The 18546-nt window shown below is 41.5% G+C and overlaps 1 protein-coding gene across 2 annotated transcripts; it reads left to right on the top strand.

Annotated features, from left to right (window-relative positions):
* Positions 1-5176: 5176 nt before the first annotated feature.
* Positions 5177-14383, top strand: LOC111852713 (uncharacterized). 2 transcript variants are annotated; one of them, XM_023828926.2, is made up of 3 exons: positions 5177-5287; positions 10922-11021; positions 11411-14383. In XM_023828926.2, exon 3 carries the CDS (start codon positions 11476-11478, stop codon positions 14050-14052), a length of 2577 nt encoding a protein of 858 aa, XP_023684694.1. In that variant the 5' UTR covers positions 5177-5287; positions 10922-11021; positions 11411-11475; the 3' UTR covers positions 14053-14383. The 2 variants fall into 2 exon arrangements, with proteins under 2 accessions (XP_023684694.1, XP_023684695.1); XM_023828927.2 differs by lacking the exons at positions 5177-5287; positions 10922-11021 and adding an exon at positions 9084-9434.
* The last annotated feature ends 4163 nt before the right edge of the window (positions 14384-18546 follow it).

Genomic DNA, 18546 nt, shown 5'->3' with positions numbered 1-18546 from the left:
GTCTACTTAGTGTAACAAATCAGCTTATGCCTGCTTACAACTCTGCTGATGTGCGTTCAGCTTTCGCTGGGAGCAGTTTAGATTGAAGTCCGGAGTATTTACGCTGCCCTGTGCCCAGACAGGTCATGATTTGAAAGAATAGCAAGCACTATAATAACTGATGTTTTACCAACAACTGCTCATAAGTGACATGCGGTTATTTTACAATTACAGTGGGTTGCACTGGGATAGGGAAACTGGCAATACTGCGGATATCCACGGTAACTCATGGGAATGGGGGGAAAAAGTAAAAATATTCCCACAGTATCAGCAGGAATGGAGACGATATTTACGGCGCATATTTGGGGATGGTAATAAAATGTATGGTAACATCATGTCAACGGTAGTGAAATTCCTAGTACATGCATGTTCTTATATTCGTTATATTAATTATATTATAAGTCCGTTTATTTTGTCAAATTTTTGTTCTCACCTCAAAACCACTTGATGTTTAACATATTTAAAGGAAAATGGACATGTTTAAATTTACAGTGTAATGTCGGTGTGCTGGTGCACATGGGGGTGTGCTGGTGCACATGGGGGTGTGCTGGTGCACATGGGGTGTGGTGGGGAAGTTTTTAGTACATGCAGGGATGGCATGGGGATGGTTATGTAACATGCGGAGATGGGGTGGGCATGGGGTTTTGGTACACGTTGTGATGGGGTGGGAATGGTTTTGGTACATGTTAGGATGGGGTAGGCACAGGTTTTGGTACATGTTGGGATGGGTTGGGGACAGGTTTTGGTACACGCTGGGATGGGGTGGGGACAGGTTTTAGTACATGAGGAGATGGGATGTGGATGGTTTTGGTACACGCTGGGATGCAGTGAGGATAGTTTTGGTACACGCTGGGAAAGGGTGGGAATGGTTTTGGTACACGTGGGGATGTGGTGGGGACGATTTTGTTACACACTGGGAAGGGGAGGAGATGGTTTTGGTACACGCCGAGTTGGGGAGGGTACAGGTTTGGTACACGAGGAGATGGGGAGGGGATGATTTTAGTACACGCTAGGATGGGTTGGGGAAGGTATTGGTACATGTGAGGATGGGGTTGGGATGGTTTTGGTACATGTGAGGATGGGGTTGGGATGGTTTTGGTACATGTGGGGATGTGGTTGGGATGGTTTTGGTACATGTGAGGATGGGGTTGGGATGGTTTTGGTACATGTGAGGATGGGGTTGGGATGGTTTTGGTACATGTGAGGATGGGGTTGGGATGGTTTTGGTACATGTGAGGATGGGGTTGGGATGGTTTTGGTACATGTGGGGATGTGGTTGGGATGGTTTTGGTACATGTGGGGATGTGGTTGGGATGGTTTTGGTACATGTGGGGATGTGGTTGGGATGGTTTTGGTACATGTGGGGATGTGGTTGGGATATCTTCCCATGCAGCTCTCTAAGTCCACTGACTTTTCTCTAACTTTGATCAGCATTGCGCTGATCCTGCACACATGCAGATGCCAACGTGAATCAGACTCTCATCAACATTTTGGGGGAGAGAAGGTCCAGTCACAGTTATGTGGAAGTGCGGGGGAACCTCTGTGAAATATGCTGGGAATAGGCCATTAGAATCCCCATTTTAAGCTCGACAGGTCAACAATGGAACTTAAACTCTGACCAGAGGTCTAACCATTAGCACACTGCTAGAAGGTTAAAATTGAACTTGGTAGACTAGACATAGAACCCGCAAATAGAAGTATATTTATTGCAGTCTCGGTGCAAAATAACCGCTTGATATATATATATATATATATATATATATATATATATATATATATATATATATATATATATAGATATACACACACACTTCTTGAGCAGGCAGGTCACGGGGTGATCACAAGAGATTAATAAGAGAAGTGGTCTGTGTGAAGGAAGAGAGAACTGTGAGAGTAGATTTTTAGGACGACTATTCTGGCAAGAAAAGACTGTGGCACTGTGGTTCCCATTAGTTGTAAGCAGCCTGCTGATTGGCTAAGAACTTCTGAAGAGAACAGATTGGAGATTATTTATCTGTCAAACCATAAAGTGATGTGTATGTGATTTTATAAAGGTAATAAAAAGTAAAAAATAGAATTTATCAGGCATTTTGTAGGTTTTCACATATGTAAATCTGAGGACACTATATGTAGATGTGTTGGTGCGAGTGTGTGTCTGTATGTGTGTGTCTGTGCATGTCTTTGTTTGTGTCTGTATGTGTGTATCTGTCTGTCTGTGTCTGCATGTGTGTTTGTGTCTGTATGTGTGTGTCTGTATGTGTGTATGTGTGTTTCTGTCTGTCTGTATGTGTGTATCTGTCTGTCTGTGTCTGCATGTGTGTTTGTGTCTGTATGTGTGTGTCTGTATGTGTGTATCTGTCTGTCTGTATGTGTGTTTCTGTCTGTCTGTATGTGTGTGTGTGTGCATATGTGTGACTGTGTGTGTGTGTGTGTCTGTGTGTATCTGTCTGTCTGCTTGTGTGTGTGTTTCTGTGTGTGTGCATGTGTATTCCAGGTTTCTTCACAAGTTCCTCTTATGTAATGCAGCCCCTGAATATCATCTAAGTCAAAAACAATTTGTCAGTCCAAGATCAATTTAATCTGCTGAAAATACTAAGTAAATTGAATGCTAACGTGAAATATCTCTTTACATTGAATTTCACCAAATAGTATGAGACACCTTTCAGAAACCTATCCTTTACCAAGTGCAGTTTTACAGAATATGATCAATTTTCATATGGCGATTATTTACTTTGAAAAATCGAAGATGATAAGAGGTAGTGATAAGCTGGCATTTGCTGAATAATGTGTTATACATATGGATACATCTGTCAGCTGAACACTGAATATTCTTCTCTGTTAATTAAACTCATCATATATTAGCTTTTCCCCAAAATGCACACTGACGAGTTACTAAGCACTTTTTTTTTACACTACACTAAAAAATGTCACACTTTCTTAATGTTTGCCAACACTCTAGGCTACCGAAATGTAACACCTCTCTCAGCGTGTAATCCTCCCCTTTGGGTGCGTAACGCTGACATATCATAAGTCCCATCCACTGCGTTTAATACCCTTGCATGATTCTTGCATGGCCAGCCCTTCCCAGAACCCTGAACATGTCCTCATACACGTTCACAGCTGAAAGACCTTGCGCCTGAGTGAACACACACTGCATACGCCTTGCCCTCCTCTGCTTTCTCACCTCAACCCGCACGTCGAGGCTCAGGGAGATGTGCCGTCACCCGCACCCCCCACCCAGGGAGGACTTGCGCCAAAGCAGAGACCGCGTGAGATTTGTGAGCACCGACTGAGCTCCACGCTGAGTTGGCATGGCGACACACGGGGCTGGAATCAGACACGGGGAATAGAGAGGGGGCCAGATGGGTTCCTCTCTCCGCCGCACTCTGAGGCCACGACTCGTCTGTTCTGTAGCCCCCCTCCCAACCCAAAAGGCCTGAGAGAATTTGGAACTTTGGGTGGAAGAGCCAATCATCTGCAGAGCAGGGTGTAACGCACAGCTGTGTCGCGGCGGCTGGCATACAGGGAGCTCGGAGCTGGTTTCCATGGGTCACGCCATGGATTTGCTGCTCATCTTCTTCTTCAAAGACAAGAAGAAAAAGAAAAGCAGGACACGTTACCGTGGAACCATGTTTCGGAGTCCACCAGTTGAGATACGGACAAAATACGGCCAAGCTGTCGAGGTGATGTCAAAAGTCAGTGTCGACATGCATGGCAACAAGATTTATGCAATTTCTTAACACCCAGCCGAGTAGAAACCCAAGAATTAGCGAAGAATTAGCAAAAAAAGTCATTCACAAAACCATCATTAAAACTGACATTTAGTAAATAACCAAATCTAATCAGATTTCATACAAATTTAATGAATAAATAATCAATCATGTAGAACTCTAAAGTTAAATCTTTTTTTTTTATTATTTTTTTAAAAAAACATGTTTCGTTTGAAATCTAGGCAATTGTTACTTGTGACAAAGGATAGACACAATGCTGCCTTTGTTAATGTGAAAAAAAAAATCCCTGTATGGCTGGATGTTCTGTCATCCGAACAATGTGTCACTTCACAATCACCTTTTCTGTCGAAGGTCAGAGGGTGTGACCGTACCTCAGTGCCTGTTTTCCATCTCAGTCCTCATTCCCTGAGATTCTTCTGTACCTTCGCTCGTCTTCCTCAAAGCGCAACCTGTTGCTAGGTAACCCTGGGTCACAGCTGCAAGCTAAATCAAACCTTTTTCCAAGTTATCAGTGAGATGGGCAGTAATTTATTAGTTTGATATAGCCAGCCAAGAGTCGGATGATAAAAGTTGACTGGGCTGCAAAAACCTTGTTTGGAATTCATGCTGTATTCCATTTACAGGCTTTCTTTATGACACTGCAAAAGCATTTGGATGGATACTCTCCAGACCACACACACATATGTATAAATGTGTGTGAGTATATATGCAGTATATATACTCACTCGTGCTTATCACAAACACAGTTATAAACAACTAAATTAATAAAGATGTTGAAAAAACATGAACAAAAATGAACACAGTAATTAGTAAACTGTCGGATTTAGTGTATTGTACAATAAATTACATAAAACTCTTTACTAAGATGTCTATTGATGAATAAATACTACATTTAAATATAATGGCAAAAATTAGTTTATTAGCCAAAACTGCTTTATGTGAGAAAGGCAGAAGCATGCGTCATAAAAAAGTTACCCTTCAGCAACTATTGAATAGATTTTACACGTCATACCAGGGGGGTTTCTATCTATCGAAAAAAACATCAGGGGCTAAGTCAAGTTTACCGGAGGCTTGACTTTTTTTTTCCTTTTTGAAGGAAGATTGGCATCGGGGGGCCTGTTTCAAGAACCAGAATTTCTTATTAGCTGGATATCTTGTCAGATTTAACGTAGTCTGGGCTAAAAGCGGTTTATCTTTGTTCACTTACATTTAGCCCAGATTATCTTAAATCCAACACATTATCCGGCTAAGCAAGAAATCCTGCTTCGTAAAACAGATTGCGAGGCTAAAATATTCTGGGCTATAACCACGAGTGATCGGACCTAACGACGCCTATGCGTCACACAATCGTTGTTTCTTACTGCTTTGTGCACATGAACGCTTAGCGTCATCTGGTGGTTATAATTATAATAGCCGGAGAAACTAGGTTAGTGTATGCATCTAAATAGCATAACTAAATAAAATGTTCATCAATAAACTGGATATATTTTGACTCAAAACAGGAAAAGTCAAACGAGGTAATATTTGCCATACTATCTATACGCAGCTTGGTAGTACGTGTCAGCGTTTGTGCTATTCTTTGAACTTTGTTAAAAGTTCTTTATAAAACTATGTACAGCTCCGAGTCACGTGACTTGTTTTGATGCAACTATATATATACATATGCATATGCTTAAACTGATTCAGCGACTACAAAACCAATGCAGTAATATTAATTCAGCGACTAATGTGATCTGCTGTATTTAGGCCGATTTGTCCGTCCTTTGTTGCAGCTAAATTTGGACCTGATTTAATTTCATTGACGGTAATTTGATTGTGAAAGTGGCCGATCATGTAAGCCTGAATGAATCATGCTTTTTGTGAAACGCCTCCCTAATGTGCAGGTAATTAAAGTTTCCAGGACAATCACTGAACCGCGGTGCTGCTAAAACATGTATAGGCCTACTATCGTTTTCGAAATAAATTTCCCCCAAGATCGATACAAACACACTCTCGGGCTAAATGCACAAGGCTGCCATGTACCAGATCCCCGAATGGTGTTCAGGTAGTTTTTACCATGTTGTTTTTTCCCATTTAATATCACTTAACAGTACGAGCTACAGGAGTTAGTGGAAACAGGAAAATGGTTTAAGTAAAGTTTAATGCACGACAATTAAGCCGTGCATTTTACGTTTTTAAACGAGCGGATGCGATGAATGTGCACAAATTCGTGCGTTCAGGTACCACCACTTCAGGGTTGCCAACTCTCACGCATGGGGCGTGACTCACGCTTTCGGTCTCTTACGCACACGCTAGAAATCTTATGGATAATCTATATTATTCCATTATAAACTTAAAATTAGCTACGTCAAGAGCGTTGGGGTAGTTTGCAAACACTGCTGAATATTTACAAGGTAATAAAACTTACATACATATGTAAATGCGCGTGCACGTGTCTTGGACTGAAAACATCACTCCAGCCAGCTGACCAAATTTGGCAACCCTTCCACTTATATGCTATAATATATTGAATCCCGATTAATAACAATAATAAATAGGCCTAATAAAAGAGTAAAAGTATTTATTTATATATTTTCTTCATCCTTCAGATAATATCAGAGTAATTTTACTCCTATGTGACAAAATACCAAATGGTGGATTAGGTTTATGTCCCCACAATGTAATACAAAGCTGTTTTTTGCATTGTGGGGACCATGTGTGTGTGAAAACCAGTAGTAGGACTGAGTTTTCCTGATGCATTGTTTTGTTGGATTTCTGTTTGACTGACAGATGGATCGTGACATTCCAGTTATTCAGTTTGTAAATAAATCCTTCCTGTCAAAACCCCCTTTCTTTACATTATTTATTCTTGCATTAATTGTCAAGATTGGAAGGCACAAGAATTGATCAGGGCAAGCATTTTACATGAATTTTTCTTTCAAACACATCACCATCAGCAGGTACATTGAACAGAAAGATGAAGCAAATTAAAACGACAGCTTACCAAATAAAATCTGGATTATTCTGCAAGCAGGACAGAGACAGTTTGCTAAAATCAACCATTCGATAGATTAAATATTAAAGTATGCCAAGATGTGCTCTTTTACGGATCTATTTATTTACTTTTGAGTGGACCTATGTCTATTTAATGTGTGTCAATTATTCATAACTTGCCATCTGGTGAGGTCATCATTCATGCAATTTTTTATTGCATATAATATGCAGAACCCATAACTATGACAAATTGCAGTATAAGATATTAACATACTAGATGCATCATAAAAGTCTAACAGTGAAGCCTCCCTGTGATGTCTGAAAAATTATTTAAAGCACAGTTGAACAGAGGAGCATCTACTGCCATCTGGTGGTGATGGAGGTGACCCCACCCCCCCACCCCCTCCTCTTTTGCTGTCCGTCGATTTTGGACAGACTCCCTAGCCTTGTGTTCTATGTTCCCTGGGATAGGCTCCACTCTTTCAGTTGCAATAAAAATTGCAAATATTACTGTAGATGTACTGTGTGCATATTTTAGACCTTAAGTATAATGTCTTTATTGAGTAGTATCAGTCCATCCATTTTCTGTAGCCGCCTGTCCTACTGAGGGTCACGGGAGGTCCAGAGCATATCCAGTAGGCTATGGGTGCAAGGCAGGGAGCAACCCAGGATGGGGCACCAACCCATCACAGGACTCACTCCCACACTATTCACACATACACACCTATGGGCAATTTGAACTCCAACTAGCCTCAGCATGTTTTTTGACTGTGGGGGGAAACCCCACGATGTCAGAAGGAGAGCATGCAAACTCATCACACATGCAGCATTGTACTGCCCCTATTCAGTAATTTTTAAAAATCATTATAAATATGGGTGATATTCACATTTACATTTTTGTTGTATTCGGCAGCTCTTTTTCATCTGAGCACAGTAACTTAAAGCTGAATTAAATAATTATTTGAACAAATATTAATAATATGAATTAATGAATCCAAGGGCCACAGATATTGTGGACGATAATTCAGCAGTAGAACTCCAGTAGAGTGACCACAAAGACGATCGCTGATGCAGACACATTATCTTCTTCATCCTCAATGTTACTTGGACAGCACAACTACATTGCAGGAATCGGATACACAGGTGAAAAAAAATACCTCAGCTCTCTCAGTCTCTAATACTGAAACAGTCAGTATTAGGTAATGTATATGGGCTTTAAAACTGCAATGGTAGACAATGAGAACACAGTGACATCGTATACTGCTGGAAGCCAGTTACCCCTTCAGCATAATGGTCTCAAATTGCTGTTTGTTCGTCCACTTTGGTGGGAATTCCATCTCCATTTAAAACGGATCAATTTCCTAGCCACTGTCGTATTTTCACAACATTTGCATCTGTTTAGCACACTTTTTGTCCAAAGTGAGGTAGAAGACACATAATACAAGAATACAACTATCACACCTTGTAAGTGTTGCTAGGCTAAGCTTGAGTGACCAGTAACCAGTGCAAGATACTTATGGTAAGAATAGCCATACAGAACACTGTTTACAATGGAAAATATACAAACGAATAGCATTAGGAAAATATGCAGTACTATGCAAGAGTCTTAGGCAAAGAAAACTATCAGCAACGTTTTGGAGAACAGAGAAATCCTTGTTTATTTACAAATTATACTGTTAATTTGCATATCTTCTAATGTTAAATTGTTATTTTTTCTGAACAAATATGCACTTACAACCCAGATAAATAGCTTTAAAGCAGGAGTGGCCAATCTTTTCTGCAAGACGGCCATAGTGAATGCGGATTTTTGCTGCAACTTCCTAATTAAAGGACTGATTGGCTGGTGAATTCTCACACCTGGGTTTGAACAACTCACCTAAAGGTCACCCCAAAACCTGCATGCACACTGACCCTTTGTAGATAAGACTGGCCACTCCTGCTTTAATTATTTACTTTTACTACCTAAGACTTTTGCAGAGTACTGCAGTAGGAACTTAGTCTAAGCCTGAAATATGATGGGGTATCTACCAGTGCCAAATAATATCTACATGACAGTCAGTGAGGATAAGGAACTGGCAAGGGTCAATGTGAGAAAGAGGTACATCATGGTGTTCAGTGAAAACAAGAGTCTTAAGACATTTCTTGATGGTCATGATGGCTAATTTTTAATTGAACAAATGTGTAAAATTCTCACAGTGTCAAAAGATGATATTTAGAAGCATGTGATATTTTATGTCATTCATGACAGACTGTACAGGTAGATTGCGCATTGCAAATAGAATATCTTCTCAGTTCAGAAATTCCCAATGCCTAGTAATAATTTATGCATTACCTTTATATCCTGGGAATGGTTAGCATTTAGGTTAAAATATCAGTATATAACATGCTTTTCATTTCTAATTAAACTGTTCTTAAATTTATGTACTGACGGATTAAAGTTGATTAAATTACCAGGAGTGAAAGTAGGATGGAAATACAGTGTAGGATAGAGGATCTGTGTCTAGGGAACCGGAGTTGGCGTGATGGTCTCCTAGCAACAAAAGAAATGCCAACAAGCTGAGACAAACACTCAGCTGGGGCAGTCGAGGATGGACGAGAGGATGGAAAGGAGGGCTGCGTAAAGGGAAAAAGAGAGAGGGGAGAAGTGTAAAGTAGTCTGAGGTGGGACTGGTGTGGAATGCCTGTGCACAGGTAAGATTTACACTTCAATCACAGGGGCTGAGGACGAGTGAGATCATTAATTAATTATGCAGGGTTTCTAGTTAAAAATTACAATGTATCAAATATGTCCAATACTATTTACTGCCTTTTTTAAACATGACAACATAGCAGGAGATAGTCAACCTAATATTTATCATTCATAAGCGAAGAAGTCAAAAGGGTAAAACTACAGCCTTTAGCTTCCAGTTAAATTTAAATTAATGCATTTAACATGGAACATGCTTTCTGTGTATTGGCGAGAAACTACTTTTTTACTATTTTTGTTAAAAAAAAAAGAAAAAGGAAAAAAAACCGTGAGCAGCCAATGGCATGCGAACAGCAGAAGTTACTCATTCAAAATGTAGGGGGGGGGGGTAATGTGAGAATGAACAGGGCTGTATTAGAATACGGAAGAGAAGGATTCCCTTACTGCTAGGACTTAGGCCAGCGATTTCCAGTTTAAATTGATGCTTATAATGAAGAATGTTAAAGTGCTGCTTCCTTCACCTGGCACATCGTCACATACTTAAGGTTCTGGTGACATGCAGACATTGTCTGAAGTGCATTTCCATGTATCAGCTTTCAAGATACATATATATTTTCTGTCAAGCTGGCCGTGACTACTGACTAGCAAGATTTCAGTTTGATTAAAAGCCGGTACTTAAGATCTTGATCTAACCAGACTAGAGTTACTGGCCCTTTTAGGACAATCATGGTCAATGGAGTTTCCATGAGAGACTGCAAACAAAAAGCCTGTCAGTCTGCACTGTGTCTGTCATCTTTATCCTACCATGTGTATTATCTTTGTTATGTGGGGGCTTTTCTTTAGGGGTGACCTTGTGATTGTTATAATGTTAATAATGTAAAAATATCAAGCTCATTAAACTTGCATTGAAAACAAATAGATATAGCAGTATATCCATGCATCCATCCATCCATCCATCCATCAAGCACTTTTGTGCTTATCCAGTATAGCCAGGAACTCATGCTGCGTTCCATTTGAACTCATAATTCAGAAATTCTGAGTTTCTAATCGGAAATTTCAATTGGAATGCCACCTCATGTTGGAATTCCGACTTGTGAACTCAAAGGAATCGACACAAGCTCAGAATCCAAGATGGCTGCGTCCTTTATAGACAGAACTGAAAGTTCTCATTTTATACAGTTTATTATAGCACTTACGTCTTATTTGTGGCTCATTAAATCAGTCGTACACACAGTACTGTCCAACTTATCTGTGGACGTGTCGCTACAGAGTTTTATGCGCAAAACACCACATATTGTGTTGTTATATCAACTGATATTGCTAATAATGGCTAACAGTTTAGAACTGAATTTCATGTTTAGCTGTATTATTTGTTGGATTTAAGGTAGTCTGGGCTAAATGTAAGTGAATGAAGATAAAGCCCATTTAAACTGAGGTGCCTTAAATCTGGCAAATTGTCCAGTTAAGCAAGACATCTTGTTTTTTGAAACAGGTCCCTGGTATTGTTAAATGGCTTTCCGACTTGGACACGGAATGGAACACGTTTGACTTGTGTATGATGTCATTCCCAGTTCCCAGTTCCGACCTCTGAGGTAAATGGAACGCAGCCTTATCTTAGGCAGAATAAAGTTGAAGGGGACAACCCTGGATGGGTTGCACACACACACACACACACACAGGCAAAGATTACTGGAAATTAGGAGATATTAGTTCACCAAACAACTACCATGGTTTTGGTCTGTGGGAGCAAACTGGTGCGACACAGTGAGAAGATGGTAAGTTTGAGCTACCATCCCAGGCACACTACCCAGTGCCTCTCTGTAGTAACTTTGTTAAATATAATAAATACTGCGTCTTCACAGGATTTGTATTTTCATGGCCAAGTGTGATCAGTTTTTATGCAATTTGTTACAGATTTCAGGTGGTCAGATGAAAACTAAATTATTAACATTTTATTTCTATTTTCCCCCCTTCATCTCAGTGATTTAAAGTAAACGTCTGAGGTCATCAGGAAAAGAAAACTAAACTAAACTAAAAGCATCCATCATGATGTTCGTAGGGTCAAACATGAACAGCAAGTCATCCCTTGGAAAGCATAATTCCTCCCCAGTTCCTCTGCATAGTGAGTCAGATGATGGTCCAGCTGAGTCCAGTGAGGATTCTGAAGCTCTGCCAATGGAAACCCTTCCTTGCTGGGCCAATCAAGCCCTGTGTAGATTGACAGAGGGTGAGAGGGAGCTACAGCGCCTGAGAGACTATCAGGCTAAGGAGCTGGAGGTTGTGAACCAAGCCCTGGAGCGCGCCATTTTGGGAGTACAGACGGAGGAGCGCATCCTGCTGGAGCGGGTGGCTCAGGACCACCGAGATGTCCAGAGACGCCTGGAACAGCTGCAGAGAGAAAATGCAGCAGCGGCTCGAGTAGGCCTCTCTTTAGTTGATGAGCGGCTTCGGCAACTGGTGTACTTGAAAACGGAGGTGAAGGACTGGCCGGGCGATCAGTGTGTGTCTCACCAGAATCAGCTGCTGAAAGGTGTTTCTGAGCTGCTTCAGCCCTGGGAGATAACCCTCTCCCTGAAGCGGGTACATTTTCGACCCAGTTCTCAACATAAGCCTATCACTTTCGGAGACGTTCAAGTCCACCAGCATGACCTCGGCTTCACCGTCGGGGCTTGTGTACTGCAGGGCCAGCCGTGTTCCCTCCACACAGACGTAGTTCAGGAGGAAGTCCCAGACGGGGCAGAGCAGACTATGTCTAACAAGCCAGAAGCAGGACATGGTCCAACAGTGACACAGATGATGGGTGAGTGTGTGGTCAGAAATATTTGTCTGTGTCCCAGGAATGAAGATGTGGAAGATGAGATGCAGACCTCTCCAAGGGCAAGATGTTGGCCGCCATTGCAGAGTCCTTCCCTTAAGGAACCATCGCAGCAAGATGATGTGGAAGACAGCAATGAAACTGCCCCTGCTTCCCAAAATATGGAATTAGATTATGTGGGACCGGGGGATAATGAAAATGAAGACGACAGGTTGACAAATGGTCCAAGAAATCTGAAAAATCGAAACCTGCTTTCCAGTTGCCAGCATCCCACCAGTCCAAAAGTGGCTATGCTGGAGCACCATAAAACTGTAGACCAAGATGTACTGAGACAAGACTCAGAGAGAAGATTTTCAAACTGCAGCCATAACAGAAAAACATCCCCTAAGGCAAACAATCATGCACTAGCAAGCAGTCAGAGTTGCCTTTGTTTGTCATCCAAAGGCTACCCATGCTCATGCTCCTCAGATGACCATCTTCTCAGAATGTCTGGTGAAATGAAGAGGACTTCTTCCCCAACGGATAGTTTGGACTCTTGCTACACCTTCATCGTTAGTTCCCCTCGTGATTACAGCTGCTCCCTGTTCCGTGACCCACGCATCTCCAAATCCACAGCGGACCTTTCTGGAGGGCACCGGCCAAAGATCAATGCAAGAAAGGAGACACTGCCGCAGGGTCAGAGGGCTAAGGGGAACTTCTTGGGGCAGAAGCATCAGAGCTCTGTGCCTGGAAGAGTCTCTACTGGCAGAGGTGCCAGAGAGCAGAGCTGGCAGAGGTTATTGCAGAATACTAAAAGTGGTGCTGGCCAAGTAACCAGATCTGTCTCCATGTCAGTCATAGAAGGGCCCTTCCCCAGTGACCCCACAGAGGATCAGATGGAAGATGGAGAGAAGGCCTCGCAGAAAAGAGCAGAGCCCGACATAGTCAAGGAGGATGAAGATCCATGCCCTCTAAAGGCAGTGCGGCTGGTCAGACAGTTTGGGAAGCAGGGTTCAGGTAGGGCTGATTTTACTCTCCCTAGTGGGGTTCATGCCACACCCCAGGGTCAGCTGTTTGTGGTGGACTGTGGAAACGCTCGCGTGCAGGTGACCGACACCCGAGGTAATGTCCTCCAGCAGGTTTCCACCGAGCACATGGAGAATTCCAATCGCCGCTGTCAAAACTACTTCGACATTGCTGTGAGTGTTAAGGGTCTCATCGCGCTGAGCTGCGCAGCCCGGAGAGCCCTGCTGATCTTTAACAGACATGGGCGCCACTTGCAAACCATTGGGGGAATGGGAGCTAGGGATGAGCTGGAGGCACCCAGGGGAGTGGCTGTCAACAGCGAGGATGACTTTCTTGTGGCGGACATTCGACGGGGCACTCTGACTGTCTTGAGGCTAAACCCGAAGACCGGTACCAAGCTGGAATGCATGACAGTCCCAGGTTTCCATAGACCCTACCTGGTAGCAGCCTGTCCAAACACAAGGCTCGTGGCTGTGTCAGAGAGGGGGAGTGAAACAGGGCAAGCGCCTTGCGTCAAAGTCCTGGATGATAGCTGGTGTGTCATACGTGTTCTGGGTGTGTGCTTGGGTGTGGGACCCCTCCTTTCATGTCCTTGGGGCATATGCATCGATAAGGATGGAGATGTGTTGGTGGCAGACTGGGGCAAGGAGCACCAAGTGCTTATATACCCTGCCAAGGGTATAGGTCAGGCTTTGGTGAGCCAAGGCCTGAGAAGCCCCCGTGGCCTAACCTTGCTGCCTCAAGGTGACCTTGTGGTGTCAGACAGCATGCACCACTGCATCAAGATCTTCCAGTACAAATAATATCATTATGCTCTGAAAATTAAGACATTCTAAAGTCAATGGTACTACGTAATCCATTTAAGATGTTTTTTTCCCAGAATATAATCTGCACCATAGTCCAGGACTATTTGATTCTTATAACTGTGCTGTTTCCAGAAATTTACTTGTACTTATTTGAATAATGCTATCCAGAAAGCATCTGATTATTACAAAAAAAGAAATAAATATTCCTAGCTAAATTAAAATAGAAATGTTTGGAGTACTCTGCATTTGTCATTTGCAAGGGCATAGGTTTGGTTTCAAACACACACAGTACTCCCACAATTTTTGGTAGAGGCGTGTCCCTGCCATCCATACCCAAATCTATGCCCTTGGTCATTGTACAAATTTTCTCTGTCTTACCCAAAATTCTATGATAAATAAATGAATGGTTTGCATAGCAGTTTGATATAATCTTGCGTGAGGCTGGGCTCTCTCTCTGTAAAACTGTCATACTTCTGCAAATAAATATTTACTGTTCTCTGTCTCCCTGGATCCATAATCATCTTTAAGGCATAAACAGTGTAAACTAGATACATTTCACCGGAGGCCTGGAGTCAATTTGTAATGCTAATAATATCCTATAAACAAACATGTGTGTGTGTGTTTAGTTTAAGAGGTCACTTTTTTTTCATTAGACAAATTCTTCTCGTGCGAAATCAGTAGTATCAGGTAGGGAATATGGAAAATTAAATCATAATATCACTGAGTCTGTGTGTGCATTTGTGTGTTTAGATTTTCTTTTCCTGAACCCTTGATCTTAGTACAGACATCCATCCATCTTCAATACCACTTTTACAGCAGAAGTTTGTAGTTCTTATTACACCGAAACCAAATTATTTTACATCTCAAACCATTTTTCCCACTTTCCACCTGAAAGCAGATATTGTTATAATTCGGATATTCATGCATTTTGTATTTTTACATTTATAATTACCTGCAACACTGTTTTGAAGTTGTTTCTGTGTTGCTGTCTGTCATAATATAACATATTTTAATCCCCACTTTAGATCTTCATAGAATAGAAATATGATTTCACGGAATTCAGCAGAATGAGCTTCATTCCAGATTTATGACTTTTCTTTCTTTGAAAGAGAACAGATTTGTCATCCCAGCACTATGAATTGAACAAAGAGTATCTACAGGGTGTAATTAACAAAGTGGATCATTATTCATCCAGTAAAATACATAATCCTGAAGCACACCTCTCCTGTAATTTTGTACTTCAATTTAAAAAAAAACCCTGTTTCACATAGTATGACCTTCATATCTGAAGGTCAAATGTTAACAGGAAATGCCACTCTCTCGCTTGCAGACAGAGGGCAAAGTCCCCTTGGAATGGAGTGTCACATGAGCCTAACAGGCCGGTACCTTGGAGACTCCCCACACACATCGCCCTTCTCACTTCACACAAGTGATCAGATGACATCTGCTCAGAGAAGGACTTGCTTGGATTCACCTGTTTGAGAAGAAGCCAATCAGCCATGTTTGTTCACCTATCAGGTTTCCACTTCATTTACTGCATATGTGTCATTACCATCCATTCATTTTCTGACTGCTTATCCTGGTCAGGTCCACAGAGAGGCCTGGAACTCATTCCAGGAAGCACAGGGCACAAGGCTGGGTACATCTTGTATTGGAAACTGTTCCATCACAGTTCAGATACATGCACACACTGACACACATTACTGAAAATTATGGGCAATTTTGAGACACTTAGTAGCTACTGTAATCTGCAGGTATTTTGACAGCGGGACTCAGATGAAGATACAAATTCTCTAATAATATGCACATACGCAGCTCTGGGGGGTGGCAAGGGGTGTCAGTGGCCACCCTAGACTGAAACCTGGCCTCCCCATTGGTCACCTGCATCATATTAGCATTTTTGTGGCATTTTTTTTTTCTTGTCCAGAACAGTAGTAATACAGAAGTTCGGGAAATCTTGTACTTAGTGTAAGCTTGTTACCTTAACTGCAAGAGATTGATATATCAAATGTGTTTCATAATTCCACCACTGCCTGAATTATAAACAAGAGAGAGTTATAGCATTCAGGTACCTTAAATGCTCTCTTATTTTCTAGATGCACTATATTCATATCTAGATTCATCCTCTCCTCCCAAAATTTTCTGGCTCTGAAATTGAACAGGCAGGAGTTGAATCATTCAGGTGTCAAGCAACAATATTATCCACTGAACTAGTATTCTACTTCATATTTCATGACTAACACTGAAACTAATAATTACATGAATATAATTACATTTATCTGATGCTTTTATCCTAAGCGACTTACAGTAGAGGGAAGGGTTGAGATTTATATAATTAACGCTTGGGGCATGTTTTCTGTGAGCCAATGGCCTTTTGTTTGATGTCGAGACCTGCGGCATTGTCAGTGCACGAGTCCGTGACTCTTTTCTCAGCATGCTTGGTGGCTTTCGCACAACAACCCTGTCTAGTGCACTTGCTGCTGCTTGTGAGTTCACCCACCAGTCTGGAGAGTTTCTGCCACAGAAAACACACATGGGGTAGGAACACAGTCATGTTAGGCCCACCGGTCCACCCGGGTGCCTGTGGAGAAGCTCGTCGTCACCAGGGCTGCGTTTGCAAACACAAAGAAGCTAATATTACATAATCCAATGATTGAATGGTTCTTGAGCTTCCTCCTTATACTCCTTATACACATCATCATTACCGCCGCCTCAATGATGCCATCACTACAGACTATTAGTCATATAATGACTTACTCCACCTCAAGTTTCAGATTCTATTGTCACAGGGGTGCCAAGGAACACTGTGAAATTCTTACGCAACATTGGCAGGGTAGAGCATTAAGGGGGTAGGACAAACAGAAGCACAGTGCAAGACAGAACAGTGCAGGACAAACAGCAATGCAATAAAGAAATAAGTATCATAAAGTAATAAATGTCTGCAATATGGCAAATTTATCACTGTATAGAAGAATAAATTAGCATAAGGTACAAATAATGTACAAAAAAGTTTAGAAATGGTAACATAATTGGACTGTTGAATGCTATATAATTGAATGTGTGAGAGCGTACGCGTGCCTTGTGACGAAGTGGCATCCTGTCCAGAGTGTGCCTTCAGAGTGTGCCTTCGGAGTGTGTCTTCAGAGTGTGCCTTCGGAGTGTACCTTCAGAGTATGCAATCAGAGTGTGCCTTCAGAGTGTGCCTTCAGAGTGTGATTTCAGAGTGCACCTTCAGAGTGTACCTTCAGAGTGTGCCTTGTGGCCTTTGCCACCTGGGATACATTCCTGACTATGCTGCAACTCTGACCAGGATTAGTAGCTGGAAGACAATGGACTGCAGACTGCACAAGCTGAAATAACAACATTTTGTGCTGAATGCAAATGAAGTGCTTGAAAAGGTTTGTGCATTATTATTTAGCTTTACAAAAACATGGACTTAACATCATAAAATCAAAAACTACTGCAGGGGTCGCCAGCTCCAGTCCTGGGTGGTCCTAGTCCTGCACATTGTTGGGCTTCTCCTCATTTAACACACCTGGTCCAACTTCCCTGCTAATTACCACCCATTTCTTGAGTTGAATCAGGTGTTGTGGAACGTGGAAAGAGTTAAGCTGTGCAGGGCTGGGGGTCTCCAGATAGGAGCTGGACACCCCCGAACTACAGAATATCAGTAAAATGCCACACAAGTAAACAAAAGTAATTTTTTAATTAAAATAGTTCAAATTCAACACAGTAATATACAGCAGTATGAAACTTGCTTCCATTCATCTGTGTTATAGGAACTAATGAGAAAATGTATATGTAATATATTATGAATTTAAAAATTAGTGTATTGAAGAACAAAAAAACCCGAACAACTACAACACCATTCTGGTAGGGGTTACTACTTTTTCTGCTAATAAATTTATTTTTAAGACAAGTCACAAAGAAACAGTCACAATTATGTGGAGAAATGCAGTCAATTACAATATATACAATCATTGATTTTCTGGAAAAATCCCTCTCTGTTTCACAAAAACAGTCTATGCAATACTGGAATTTTGTAACCCACTGGTGTTGCAAGTGAATGTTGACATTGGGATAATATTAACATTTGGGCTCAAATTCTTTCTCCTCTCCTCAAAGATATTGTCCCCATTTCCTTTCCTGCTGTCCCAAATCCTGTCATACATTTACTGGAACTGATAGCAATTTGCAGCTCATATTGTTCTTTCGAACAGCTTCATCATGAAGGCTTCAGGCTTGTCACACTGTCCTCTCCTTTTGTGTTCACAATGAGTCAGCAGCTAGACCAAGCAGGCAAATTCTTCTTTGTTTTCACACTTTGCTTTATTCAAGCAATTACAATAATTTCAAATGAAAGCTAGATATGTGGTAGAGAGCAGGCATTAATGAAACACACTCTGCCTGAAGAGGATATGTTTTTAAAAATGTTGCATATATAAATAAAGTAAAACATGCAAAAAATTACACACACACACACATATATGG

This window comes from Paramormyrops kingsleyae, chromosome 16, assembly GCF_048594095.1.
Source record: "Paramormyrops kingsleyae isolate MSU_618 chromosome 16, PKINGS_0.4, whole genome shotgun sequence".
NCBI classification, from domain to species: domain Eukaryota; kingdom Metazoa; phylum Chordata; class Actinopteri; order Osteoglossiformes; family Mormyridae; genus Paramormyrops; species Paramormyrops kingsleyae.
This window is presented reverse-complemented; position numbering and strand designations above follow the sequence as displayed.

Bases quoted from the DNA above. Each gene is read 5' to 3' on its own strand.
- LOC111852713 (XM_023828926.2), top strand. From the start codon at position 11,476: ATGATGTTCGTAGGGTCAAACATGAACAGCAAGTCATCCCTTGGAAAG.